Genomic DNA, 13,448 nt, shown 5'->3' with positions numbered 1-13,448 from the left:
CTGCAAAGACTGAGAGTGTTCAGAGTAGTGCAGTGAAAGAGACATGAAAGCTTTCGTGCGGTGAAAAGAAAGCCTTCCACGTAGCGAGTTAAATATTCAAATTTAAGTCAAGAAGAGATATTAAAATACCATTTAAACAAAAAAATAATAAATAGAGATTTTAATTTTTAAAAAATAATATTTAAATAAAAAGCCCTCCTAAGTAAGTATTGCATCTATCAAGCTCACCAATTGATTTTACCAAAAATAAATAAATTACCCTCCATCCTTGTTCGCATCAGGAGCAGTGAACTCTCATGAACGAACACGGAACAAGCACAGGCATTAGAAAAACATAAAATCATAAAATCCAGTGAATGAAGCCACGTCGTTTGAGATGGTAGTGAAATGCGAATGAAGCTATGATATGAACCAGGCAAGCGTAAATCCAGTCTCGAAGGCATGTGCCTTGTTAGCAGTTTCCAAGCTCAAATCCCACACATAACATAACCCATTAATCATCATCATCGTCATCACCATAGCCATCACCCTCTGCTTCCTCAAATCAAAGCATCATGGTCCAATCGCCGAACACGCAAGTGGCGCAGTTTCTGAACTCCGTGCTCTCCCAGCGCGGCCCCTCCGCAGTGCCGTACTCGGAGGACACAAAATGGCTGATCCGGCAGCATCTGGTTGCCCTGACCACAACCTTCCCTTCTCTGGAACCCAAAACGGCAACGTTCACCCACAACGACGGTCGTTCCGTTAATCTCCTCCAAGCCGACGGAACCATCCCCATGACCTTCCAAGGCGTCACGTACAACATCCCCGTTGTTATCTGGCTCATGGAATCTTACCCTCGCCACCCTCCCTGCGTGTACGTCAACCCCACGCGCGACATGATCATCAAACGCCCACACCCTCACGTTAACCCTTCTGGATTCGTCTCTGTTCCTTATTTGCAGGGTTGGATTTACCCTAGTTCCAATTTGGTTGAACTTGTTCTCTCTCTCAGCCACCTTTTTGCTCGTGATCCTCCCCTTTATTCCCAACGAAGACCTAACCCTAATCACTCTCCCTCTCCCTCGCCCAATTTTCCATCTTCTTCTTCTAATTTGTCCAATTCTTCATCTGGGTATCCCCCTCCCAGGACCTACCCTCCTTCCCCTTACGCTTCCCTTGGTGCTCCTGCTTCTTCCAGGGTTCACACCGAGGACCCTGCTGAGGTCTACAAGCGCAATGCCATTAACAAGCTTGTGGAGATGGTGCATCACGATGTTGCTGGGTTGAGGAAGACCAGGGAGGCTGAAATGGAGGGTTTGTTCAGTTTGCAGGCGGTGCTGAAGCAGCGAGAGGAGAATCTCAACAACGGTTTGAAGGAGATGCAGGAGGAAATGGAGGCTCTGGAGCAGCAGCTGCAGATGGTGTTGATGAACAGTGATGTTCTCGAAGGTTGGTTGAGGGATAACCAGGGGAAGAAGTTGGGGGGTTCGGAGAATGTTGAGGATGCTTTTGAGTGTGTTGATGTGCTTTCTAAACAGATGCTTGAGTCCACTGCTGCGGATTTGGCTATTGAAGACACACTATATGCTTTGGATAAGGCTGTTCAGGTGGGGTCTCTGCCGTTTGATCAGTACTTGAGGAGTGTGAGGGCACTGTCCAGGGAGCAATTCTTTCACCGCGCCACCGCCGCCAAAGTTAGAGCTGCTCAGTTGCAGGCTCAGGTTGCGAGTATGGCTGCTCGGAATCAACATTATGGTAGCTGAGACTGACTGAGAGGATGTGTGTAGCTTGGTTGGTTTGTGTTTGAAGAGGGTGGTTCAACTGGTCAAATCCTTCATTGTGGGTACAGATTGCCATTTTGCTTATTCTTCACTTTGAGTCAGTCAGTGCTTGTAGCAAATAGCATAAATTGGTCAGGTTACCCTGCCTTGTTCAGTAGGTTGAAAATGCTCATAAGAGGCGGTACCATTGTTCTTATACAGACTTAATAATATGATTTTCTTGAAACTTTTGGTTTTAGAAGGGGGGGTGTTGGCTTTTTTACTGTTCAGAAGTATACATGCTTATGGATCATAGATTTGTCCCACTTTGTATCTTTGAACAATGGGAATATTATGATGGATATATTTATTTTTTTCATGCTTCCATCAATGCTTTTACTTGCCTTGCCTGTTTTTATTATTTATACGCAAACACAATGGCTAAGTATCAAGGCGTTATTTGCATTTCTGGTTGAATGTCCTTGCATTTCTTTTGAAAATTTTATTATATTAGTAGCATTTGAGAAGAATTGTACGCACCAGCTTAGTATGTGCGTAAATAATTTATATTTGGCAAAGTATATGTTTGCTTGTCTTATGATTGTCGATAATTGAACATTAAGGGTCTCTTTGAGAAGGAAAAGTAATTCTATTGGTTAAATTACCTTCCTCCCTTGGTCTTTGATTGCTTTTAGCTAATTGCTAATGGTAAGTTAGACCTTTTCTTCACTTGTATGATTTAGATAGAATGCATGGATTTGGTTGCAAGCCTTTGGAAAAAAATATATTAGGAATTGTTTCCTCAAAGAAAAGAGGAAATTTGTTGAATAGAAGAAATACAAATGAAGATCCTCCTTGAAAGTGGCACAAAAACAAACCACCATACTACTAACCAGTGCTTCAATATGGTAACCCTCCTTTTCATGTATGTATATGTCAGACTCCTTAAAGGATACCATGGACTGATAAACACATACTAAAGCCATGCACAAAATAACCTTGCAGAAGTCCCTTTTTATGCACATATTGATGAATTATGTATATATGTGAATGTGACTCGTATCACTCAAATTGCACCTACTTCTTATTGATTGTTATGTGAATTTAATAACTTGGAGTATGACGAGTTTTAAGTTATGGATTATTGAGTAATTACTGGAAAATACAAATATTGGAATGTTTTCTTGCGAGTTGTGAAGCCTTTATATGAGAACAGATTATTAATGTTTGTGCACTATTATTCATGATCATCAGGAAGCAAGTGTCCGCAGGAGATAGTCGAAAGAATTTGTTTTGATAGTTTCAATTTGGCAAGTACAGCTCTGTAGTGTATTTGGCCATTGTTTATTTGTGTAGGCCTGAGGAATATTAATGTGTGCTGCTTCAGAGTTAATGATCATACTCGTAGTCCAAGTTTTTCGATATGTTTAAGAAGGGAGGATTTTGATTTGTCATTGTTAAATTATTATCACTTCAATATTGAGTAGTTAGTTTGGTTGCATGTGTTAGTTTTGTTAATTGGATTATAATGAATGCCGACACAATGCCCCACAACTTTTACGAATGCGTCGTGTGTGGAGGAGGGTCTGGAGATCCCATGATTGTAGCAAATTTAAGCACGATAATTACATAGTGAATTTCTTTGTGAAAAAAAAATTTGCTGCATGAAAAAAATCTGTGAAAAAAATCAAAGAATGTTAGTTTTGGAGCAAACTACTGCTATGATTAAGAGAAAACGCAAATAATTTGCTGCATGATATGCATTTGCGAGTCTATCTCGTAGCTCTTAAATTAGCATCTCTTGACTCTGTCTTTTTGCTATTAGACAGCTCAAAAGTGTTCTCTCCATCCCCTCTCTCTCGTTTGTCTTTCATTTGTACCCGTAATGAAATAGGAAGAAAGGTAGAGGAAGACAAATATATTAGTCATTGTCATTCTTTTTATTGATTCCATTTTGCCTATGGCAGTGCCATTCCTTTGTCTGCATCCCAGGAATGGCAAGCTTTTTCCTTGTTCATATTATTTTTACGGTAACAGTGGATCGATTACAATCTTGGAGTTGCTTGCTTTTACTATTACATGAGGAGTTGGCTTCTTGGGATTGCTTGAAATAAAGTTTAATAACTATTGGTTTGTTTCTATCTAATTCTTGGTTCTGTGGACTGGTTTGAAATAAAATTAAAATTAAAAAATTAGATATGCGTATGAATTCCCCCATTCAGAATTTAGTTAACTAACATTAATTCTTAAAATTTGATTATTAGGACCTACCATAACCTCAACATGACAAAAGTGTCAAAAAGGATCATTTTCTTTTAAGAAAAGAAATATAGAGGATGACATAATCAGTAGGATCTCAAATTAACACTCTTCTATACAATAGAGAAGTTTAGGAACTATTTGGTTTAGAATTATTTTCTGTTTTTCTTTCCCATTTTTAGTTTTAATTATAAAATTGTACTTTATTTTTATTATATCTACCTGTTTTAAATATTTGCATAGAAAAAAACTAATGTTTATTAAAAAATAAAATAAAACATGAAATAAAAAAAATTGAAACTAGAGTCCCTAAGATAGGTTAGAATAAATTAAATGTTTATTCAATAAATTTTTATTGCATAATATAAAATTGAAGTATGAATTTTAACCTAAAAAAACTTTTAAAATTACAAAATATTTTTATAGCGTCCTTAATTTACGACACACCTTAAGAGATTTCAATTAATTAATGGGTTCATACTTCAGCTCACTCATCTACTAAAACACACGCTCAATGTAATAAACATATAATATACAGCGTAACTATTACATATATTATGTTCTTTTTTATGAATATTATTCTTTACGTATTTTTATTAAAATATAATATAAAAAATACCAACATAAAATGTGTCAGCAGAACCTGTTGGAGCACTTACTGGATATAATAAACCCTGTTGTGTTGTGATGTGTGAGTGAATACCGAAGGAAAAAAGAAAGAAGAAATGCTGAGAAAAGTTCTGCGCCAATCTTACACATTTCATCGTCCAATAGCCAATGCATACTTGTCACGTTGTGCTCCAAGAACCACACTTTCTTCTTCTTCTTCTTCTTCTTCTTCAGAGACCACTGCCACTGCCAGTGAAATCTCCATCGACCGCTCTGCACTTTACAACCCCCCTCGTACTCTCTTCATATTCCCTTCTTTTCTTCGCTTTTTCTGCTCTCCCTCTCAACTTTTCTCTCTTTCTTGTGGCAGAGCATTCTCATCATCCATCTTCCGATTCTGAGCTCGTCAAGCATCTCAAAGGGATCATCAAGGTTCTTTTCTATTCTATTTTATGATTCCATTGGGTCCCATATATTTAATTCTTCCCAATTCAAGTTCCACATTATAAAAATTGGGTCTTTACCGTGCTATCTCACTTGGGTCTCGTGATTGTTGGATTCTCAGTTTCGTGGAGGCCCTATCTCCTTAGGTGAGTACATGTCAGAAGTTTTGACAAATCCTAAAGCTGGGTACTACATTAATCGAGATGTTTTTGGAGCTGAAGGTGATTTTATCACCTCTCCTGAAGTTAGCCAGATGTTTGGTGAGGTGAGGTGAATTGAATTATCTGTGTATTTAACTGTGTACGTTGGGAAATTTGCAATTATTCAATCACTGAAGGATTCTAATGCGTTGTTTATTCAAACTTAGATGATTGGTGTCTGGGTGATGTGTCTTTGGGAGCAAATGGGCCAACCAAAAAGAGTTAATCTAATTGAGCTTGGCCCGGGAAGAGGAACTCTCATGGTTGATCTTCTTCGTGTATGATGTGCTTTCATCCTAGAGGAATTTCTATTTGAACCTTTTGTTAAGTTTACATTCTCAATTATTCCCTTTGAGAACAAAGCTTTTTATTTCTTATAGGGTGCTTCAAAGTTTAAGAACTTCATTGAATCATTGCATGTACACCTAGTGGAGTGTAGTCCAGCACTGCAGAAGCTTCAGCACCAGAATTTGAAATGCGTTGATGAAGAGAATGCAACTCAAGACACTGATAAGAGAACTGTAAGCTCTTTGGTTGGTGCTCCTGTATCATGGCATGCTACACTGGAGCAGGTTCCTTTGGGATGTATGTAATGCTTTTTCAATGAAGATAGACTTATTAGACATAAAATACAATTTTCAACTTGTAGTATGAAAATATAATTTATTTATTTTTGTTAACATAGAATATTTCGTTGGACTATATCTGAATACCCTGACCAAGTTATTCCCTTTGTTGTGCTCCAGTGCCAACAATTATTATCGCACACGAGTTCTTTGATGCTCTACCAGTCCATCAGTTTCAGGTGATTGAATATTTGTGCTTTTAATCTGAATTAAAACTAAGTACACCTATCAAGCTGTACAATTATATTATGGAATTTGAAATTCTGCAAGATTTTTGCGTTCAATGTTTCTTTCCATACTGTCTTGGCTCTCTTTTTGTTTTCCCCTTCCATTTTTATTGGTAATATATAGTTTGGCCTTTTGTCTTCATTTGAGCTAGTCCATTTACTTAGCTGAGCTAAGGCAGTGCATTGATGTTGGTCTGTCTTAACTATGCCTTCGCTATCTGACTGGTTGATCTTCAAGGGGCTTAATAAAATGTAAGAGATGTTCAATACTTTGAGCTTAAAATGTTGCCTCTTATCTTGTTTAAACGATTCCAAAATTCCCACAACTTACTGCTATGAAGAGTTTGGGTTCAGCAAAGAATCTTTTTGGTTCCTTAATGTCTATTGGAATAAAATTCATGTCATACTATATACCTTATATAATTGTTGTAAAATAAAACTGAAATCTTATTTCTCTACCAATTCCTACCTTTCCCGTGTTGCTCTTGGTATTACATTTCTGTGAAATATGAATTTTTTTGGGGGGTTTACAGAAAGCATCTCGTGGCTGGTGTGAGAAAATGGTTGATGTGGCAGAAGATTCATCGTAAGTATTGTAATGTATATAATCTTGAAATTGTATTTCTGCTGATTTTAGTTTTAGTGTATTGATACTTCTTACATATATCGGATAGGTTTCGCTTTGTTCTTTCTCCACAGCCTACACCTGCAACTCTGTATCTATTAAAACGGTGCAAGTGGGCTGCAGCCGAGGAAATCGCAAAAGTCAATCAAATTGAAGTTTGCCCCAAAGCTATGGAATTGACTCAGACCATTGTTGATAGGATAAGTTCTGATGGTGGTGGAGCTCTAATTATTGATTATGGCTTGGATGGAGTTATCTCGGACAGTCTCCAGGTCTAGCATCTTTCCCATCTTATCCTTAAAAGTCTTGCTTTCTAGTTTTATTGTTCTGTCTCCCAAGTGTTGTATCCTATATCCTAATTTTGTCTTGTTTTGTAATATCATGGCAATATTAATATAAGCATAACATGTTGATTGAATTTCTGATAAATATTAATTACAATAACTCTTTTTCTCTGTTGGAGTATACCTTATTATCTAGAGGGTGGGGCATAGAATCTGGGGGGAACCCACCTCATTATCTTTCTTTCTTCTACTACACTTGCTTGTAGTTTTGTAAGCAATCCTGCCACTGCAATGGATTGTACTGTGCCGTGAGGAACCATTAGACGTGTTATCGTAAATTACTGTCATCCTGAAGATTAAATTACTCAAGTTCTTTATATCAGTATTGTTATGTAATTTTTTGTTGGTTATGATACCAAGTACAACAGTCCAATATATGAGTAAATCTTTTAATTTGATGCGGTGGTTGATGCATTATATTTAGTTTGTCTTCCCTTCTCATGGTTTCTTTTATGGTGTATCTATTTATGCAGGCAATTCGGAAACACAAATTTGTCAGCCTTCTAGACAGTCCTGGATCTGCTGATCTCAGTGCATATGTTGATTTTGCTTCCATTAGGCATTCTGCAGAGGAAGCTTCAGGTGGTTTTCACATACAAGTAGTTGTAACACGTAGCACAATGATCAGAATCAAACATCACAAGTTTATACATTTGCTCAAAAACTAATTTTATGCAGGAGAAGTGTCGGTCCACGGACCCATTACTCAATCTGAATTTCTTGGTTCACTTGGGATAAATTTTCGTGTGGAGGCACTCCTTCAAAACTGCACGGAGGAGCAGGCTGAAGCTTTGAGGACAGGATACTGGCGTCTTGTAGGTGATGGTGAAGCTCCCTTTTGGGAAGGACCTGATGAAGATGTTCCAATTGGTATGGGTACTCGCTATAAGGCAATGGCTATAGTCAACAAGAACCAGGGTGTTCCAGTTCCTTTTCAGTAAAGCCTAATCATTGTGCCAGAATTCAACATTTCTCAAACCATAGTTGGTTTTTGGGTGCTTTAGACTTTGTTAGGTACTCAATCCACTGTTGGCATTTTTAATTCACACTTTTTTTCTTCTCTTTATTTATTTATAGATGATTGTTCAATAGCTTTTTGATTTGCTATGTATTGTAAGAGTTGCAAGATGTAAACTGGTAAAAATTTTGGTAATTTTCGCCTTGGTTGCTTAGAAAGGGGAATAATGTTGGAAATTGTGTTTGGAAGGATCTTGACATATATAGAAGGAGAGGGCTTAAAGTGATTTTGACTGAATGAGTGGAAATTGATTTGCTGTGAAATTGAGTAGCTTTCCTAGTTCTTACTTCCTACTATCTTAGAAGGAGAAGAATATTAATTAATATTAAACACAACAATTAACAATGGAGAATAGCCATAAACAAGTAAACATCAAGTAGTAGTATTTGAAGTTTAGGAACAAGTAAATTGCATGGAGTGCATTTGGCAGTAATCTTTGGGAGAAATGACAAGACCACTCCCCTTCCTTGCACACGGTATACAGTTTCGACGATATCAATGAACTATTGGTTGTCTTTGAGAGCCCAATCATCTTAATGTGTTTCCGGTTCCAAGGTCTATCATAATATATTTGTTCCTAAAGAAGAACATTACCGTGCAAGGGTGTTGAATTTCGACACCTCACTGATGATATCCACAATCCATCTGATTTCAAACCATACTAATTTAAATTTAGATAAACATATTAAGATATGGCATTGCTTGCATCTTAAGGCTCCGTATACATACATACCTGCATGCATGTGTCATCCTATCAGAGTGCAAACGTGGTACCAAGTTCGACATCTCTCTTCGATTCAATATGAAGCCTCGTAGCTACTGCCCCGCCCGCTAACATCCCTACATGAAGCCGCCAACCCAAGTGTCTAAAAACACCTTCCATTTTCTCTTCTATGCGTTCACATCACGCCTAACATTTCAAAAAGATGTATATATTACCATTTCAACACTTTTTTATAATATATTTCTACAACAATAATTTTATATTTATCTTTCTTTATTACATCACTCATTCAATCATTTATTCTCTCTCTTCTATCTTTATCTCTCTAATTTATAAAATAAAAATACAACAAAATTGTTAGAATAAAATTTCTCTTTCAAAAAGTGATGTATTATTCACACAATAAATTGTACAACATAGTTATACTCTTATTTTTTGAATAGCTTTATTGGAAACAAAATTAACCGATCAAATTTATATTTAGTAACTAATTTGATTAATAAAATAATTATTCATGATATAATTCCTATCATTCAAAATTTAATCTCTAAAAATGTATATTAAAATAACCCTTTCTCATTATATTTTTTTCCAAGTATCTTCTACGATCTTGTAATCGGCGTTTCGCAAATAATAGAGTGAGAAATTGTTTTTTGTTTATTGTAAGCGTGTGATACACCCATCTTAGCAGCGAATAATTTATCATTCGTCCTTGTAGCGCAATTTAAAAATCCCTGCTATTTGATGAACATGTGTGCTGTGACTCGCTGTTCAGAGTCAAAAAGCAAATGTTCCATTGGAGTTTGGATAATATGTTCTCTTAGTTGTCACCATTATCTCAAAACTGATCAATTCATGCGTTCGTTACTTCAAATGCAAGATGGCACTTCTCAACAGTGTTACTCTTTGCAACTTGCACAATTCTGCAAATTACAAGTGTCATATCTGAATAAGATCCCAAATTACTATGCTAGCACGCCATCAAATTCTTTGAAATAAACAAAACGCACTATAACATTGTGTTATTCACTGGCGGACACACGACTATCATAGTTGACACAATTTATGAGAAAACAGAAGACATGGATAATTTTCCAACCAACCTTAGCCATTACTTTCATCCAAGATAACAGTTGAAGTGATGAAACATAGCTAATGCTCATGACATTATGTAAAAACGAAATCTCTTCTTTTACAATTTATTGAATGAAACAAGGTAAATATTTGAACTACCAGCACACCCACAGCCACAGATCCTTCAAGTTTTGTTGTTCCCTTCGTGGAGCTCGTGCCTGCCAAGAAATCAATACACATGCTACTCATTATCATATAAATTCTCCTTTGAACAAATCTTCTCCCTAATTTTTTGTTATAGGGACTTTCTGGCTTCAGACAAGTTTCAAAATCTCAAGCTAGGTTCTCTAAATGTTGTTAAAGACTAAGTTGTACACATGCTAAATAGGTATAAATCAAGCAAACCAATCTTGTAAATGTGAAAACGGAGAGAGGCAGAATACAACTTAAGGGTGTGTTTGTTTCATGACATATTTCCTGTTTTCATTCCCTAATTTCATTTCCTGAAAATCATTCTCTATTTTCATTTTTTTCACATTTTTAGAAACATAGTTTACAGTTTATGATTATTTTCCATTTTCTATTTGTTTTCTTTCACTCAAATTCAAGCAAGTTGCTTTCATCAGATCTACTCTGTTCTTTCTCCAACCTTCTTTCAGTCATCATTTTCAAATTAAGAGCTCCAAATTCTAAACACTTGTTCACCTGACAGACTGTTGATTCAAATTCCAAACTATAGTGATTCTGCCTCCAATGGTAGAAACTGAAAAGTCACCCAAAACAGCTTTGAAGCTAACATGTAAACATCTTTTGCTTTTCAACTTTCAAAGTTCTTAATGGGCAAGTGGCTTATGCGCAGGAAGCTCAATTCACCAATTGCCGAGTCCATAGAACCACTGTCCCAAGTAGCCTTTATCTAGGTACCATTTGGATGAAAAAAAGAAAATCATGACTACATTGTTGTTTTGACACCATGATTTTAAACTTCACCAGGTTTATGGGCAAAGGGTCCTGCTCTTCATAGAGCTCATTTGGCCATACAAATGAAAAGTGATGACCTAAACTTCTTTGGTAGGCAATGGGGGTTGCAATGACGATGGAAGCTCAAAGAAGAATAACTATAAATATGGAACCGTAACATAAGTAGAAACTCTGGAACTGAAAACAACATTCCATTGTTTTAAAAAATTTTAAGAAATCTAAACTCCACTCTAAGAAATGGAATTGAAAATAACATTTCCAATTGATTTTCAGTGAAAACGAAAATAGAAAAATCATAAAACCAAGCAGACCCTGAACATCCTTGCTTCATCAAAAAGTCATAATTTGAAAATCAAAGCAAGTAATGATTATTTTTATATCAGATTTGTAAAACAGTTGTTATCACTAAAATTTCAAAAGTTTGTCACATCCAGAGGCTTGTCACGATACATTGATGATAAATCATAAATAAATATCAATACCTTTTTTTGGGAACAAAATAGCTATTAACTAAAAAATTTCGTAGCATATGCCCAGAACAAACCGTCAACGAATCCTAATTTTCCAAGTAGTGACTCGGCTCAGCATGCACGCATACTTCTATCTAGGGTATAATTAAATCAAATAAAACAGAAGAGGGTCGGTGGTCATCTTGTGGAACTCTGCCACGAGCTTCATCTTCCAGGCTACTAGGTTTCAGTTATGAACAAGGTTCAGAATCCAGAGATTGAAATTCCCGAAAATAATAAATAAAGTACGTTTCATGAATTCAAGTCTCCGCCACTATCAATGACACCAACAATGAGAATGAAGATAAACGCCACATCGTTTTAAATTATCCATGGCAATAGAATGAGTGCATCAACTAAACGAAGGAAAACTTGTGTCATGATCAATATAAGCGACATATGAATTACAAGGAATAGGCTAGTTGCAAATTTGCAGGGACCAAAAATAAAAATGATGATGATGATAAGAAGGTACCTAAGGAATGTTAATGCCCCTTGCCATGATCATCATGACCCTCCCAGGGATGCCTCCAGCCCTAAAAACCAAAAAAGGGGGAAAATAAAACGTTATTGTTGATAGAACAGAAATAAAACAAAATTAAAGCATGAGTGTGTTACCAATACGACAGGACCATCTTGCTTTGCTCTGTACAAAACCCAAAACCTGCAACAAATCACAGAATGGATTAAATTAGGGTAAACGAAGAGTGGAGAGAAAGTAGAAAAAGGGGAATGGAAGTGTACTTAATTACCACATGACGGCGCACAAACCCTTGCCGGTGATAGTGTGCCAGCGCTTAGGTTGATGTATTGTGATACCTTTGTAGGTAGTGCCCTCGCCATGTCCATGTCCTCCCATCTCTCTCGATCACAAATCGACCCCAATTCTCACTTCTCAATCAGAATCAACCCTCGCTAATGGCTACACCAGATCTCGCCCCTTTCGTTTTCTAGATTCCCTCCTTTACCCTTCTATAAATTTTCGTATTTTAATTTTAAATATTAAAAAAATGTTGTTTATTTGAAAATATATATATATATATATAAAGCTAATTTTTTATATTATTTAGTAATTAATAATTTGTTTTAATAACTTCATTAACAGTAATTAATTTTTTTTTAAATTACATATATTTAAAATGATAATCATCTTCAAATCTGATAAAAATATTATAGATGATAAAGTTATGAAACTTGAATTTAAAATTATAAATTAAATTAAAATAATTTTACAGGTCCTTTTTAATATTTAATAAAATAATTTTATTTAATTAAAATTTACGTATGATTAACTTTTATTTTATATCCTGCAGATATGCACAATAATTTGTAATCACTAAAAGTAATGAACGTGTATATATACAGATAAATTTGATTTAATTTGAAAAAAATAATCTAAATAAAAAATAGTTTACTCATAATGTAATGATTTCATACATTAATTTTACATAAAAATTTTATTTAAAAAAAAAGATATAGTTTAAGTTAAATGCTTAGATAATTGTTATTTTTAATTCAATTTTTAATAAAAAATATTAAATTTATCATTTAATATGTTCCTTATTTATAAAATACAGTGTCACATTTTACAAGTAATTAAGCAAACAAAAAATTATTTAATTCATTTTAGACTTAATTATATAAAAAACACAACTAACTTAATTAATTTTATTATATATATATTTTATATATATATATTAAACGAAATTAAAAAATTTAGGAAACAGTTCAAAGAACAAGTCTAAGAAAAAGAGAAGAGGAGAGAGAGAAATCTTAAAATCATAATAGGAAGATAGATCCTCAAAGCCTAGTTTAGCTAAAACATATGCATATTTGTTAAATTGTCTAAAAATATGCATGATCCTAATAGATTTAACGTATTTAAAAATGTCCCTAATATTATTGATAAAGAATCACATAGAATGGGAGGGCCGGTGTTCACCGAAAATAAGACCAACAAACTCCTTAGAGTCACTTTTAATCCACACTATATGAATGTTTTAGCTGATCACCAATTGGACACCAAGGAGAACCCCCAAAGCTTATCTACCAGAGGTGTGCAAGGC

The 13,448-nt window shown here is 35.3% G+C and overlaps 3 protein-coding genes across 7 annotated transcripts; 2 read left to right on the top strand and 1 right to left on the bottom strand.

The window, feature by feature from the left end:
• Positions 1-258: 258 nt before the first annotated feature.
• On the top strand, positions 259-2,118 carry LOC113865612 (protein ELC-like). The gene has a single exon (XM_027500296.1). It carries the CDS (start codon positions 555-557, stop codon positions 1,743-1,745), a length of 1,191 nt encoding a protein of 396 aa, XP_027356097.1. The 5' UTR covers positions 259-554; the 3' UTR covers positions 1,746-2,118.
• Positions 2,119-4,630: 2,512 nt separating this feature from the next.
• On the top strand, positions 4,631-8,328 carry LOC113864856 (protein arginine methyltransferase NDUFAF7 homolog, mitochondrial). Of its 4 annotated transcripts, XM_027499034.1 has the most exons (11): positions 4,631-4,904; positions 4,981-5,042; positions 5,176-5,200; positions 5,276-5,319; positions 5,422-5,532; positions 5,635-5,839; positions 6,001-6,059; positions 6,641-6,693; positions 6,782-7,004; positions 7,550-7,658; positions 7,755-8,328. In XM_027499034.1, the coding sequence occupies exons 1-11, from the start codon at positions 4,727-4,729 to the stop codon at positions 8,015-8,017; spliced, it is 1,332 nt and encodes a 443-aa protein (XP_027354835.1). In that variant the 5' UTR covers positions 4,631-4,726; the 3' UTR covers positions 8,018-8,328. The 4 variants fall into 4 exon arrangements, with proteins under 4 accessions (XP_027354835.1, XP_027354834.1, XP_027354833.1 ...); XM_027499033.1 differs by having other exon boundaries at positions 5,176-5,319; positions 5,422-5,517; XM_027499032.1 differs by having other exon boundaries at positions 5,176-5,319.
• A 1,454-nt stretch (positions 8,329-9,782) lies between these two features.
• Positions 9,783-12,352, bottom strand: LOC113865428 (NADH dehydrogenase [ubiquinone] 1 beta subcomplex subunit 2). Of its 2 annotated transcripts, none has more exons than XM_027499957.1 (4): positions 12,135-12,352; positions 12,001-12,046; positions 11,858-11,918; positions 9,783-10,110 (listed from the first exon to the last, which is right to left on the bottom strand). In XM_027499957.1, exons 1-3 carry the CDS (start codon positions 12,239-12,241, stop codon positions 11,868-11,870), a joined length of 204 nt encoding a protein of 67 aa, XP_027355758.1. In that variant the 5' UTR covers positions 12,242-12,352; the 3' UTR covers positions 9,783-10,110; positions 11,858-11,867. The 2 variants fall into 2 exon arrangements, with proteins under 2 accessions (XP_027355758.1, XP_027355759.1); XM_027499958.1 differs by lacking the exon at positions 9,783-10,110 and adding an exon at positions 11,405-11,559.
• Positions 12,353-13,448: the final 1,096 nt, after the last annotated feature.

This window comes from Abrus precatorius, unplaced genomic scaffold (assembly GCF_003935025.1).
Source record: "Abrus precatorius isolate BTA unplaced genomic scaffold, Abrus_2018 Scaffold4, whole genome shotgun sequence".
NCBI lineage: Eukaryota > Viridiplantae > Streptophyta > Magnoliopsida > Fabales > Fabaceae > Abrus > Abrus precatorius.
Note: the sequence above shows the minus strand (reverse complement) of the source record. Positions and strands in the feature narration are given on the sequence as shown.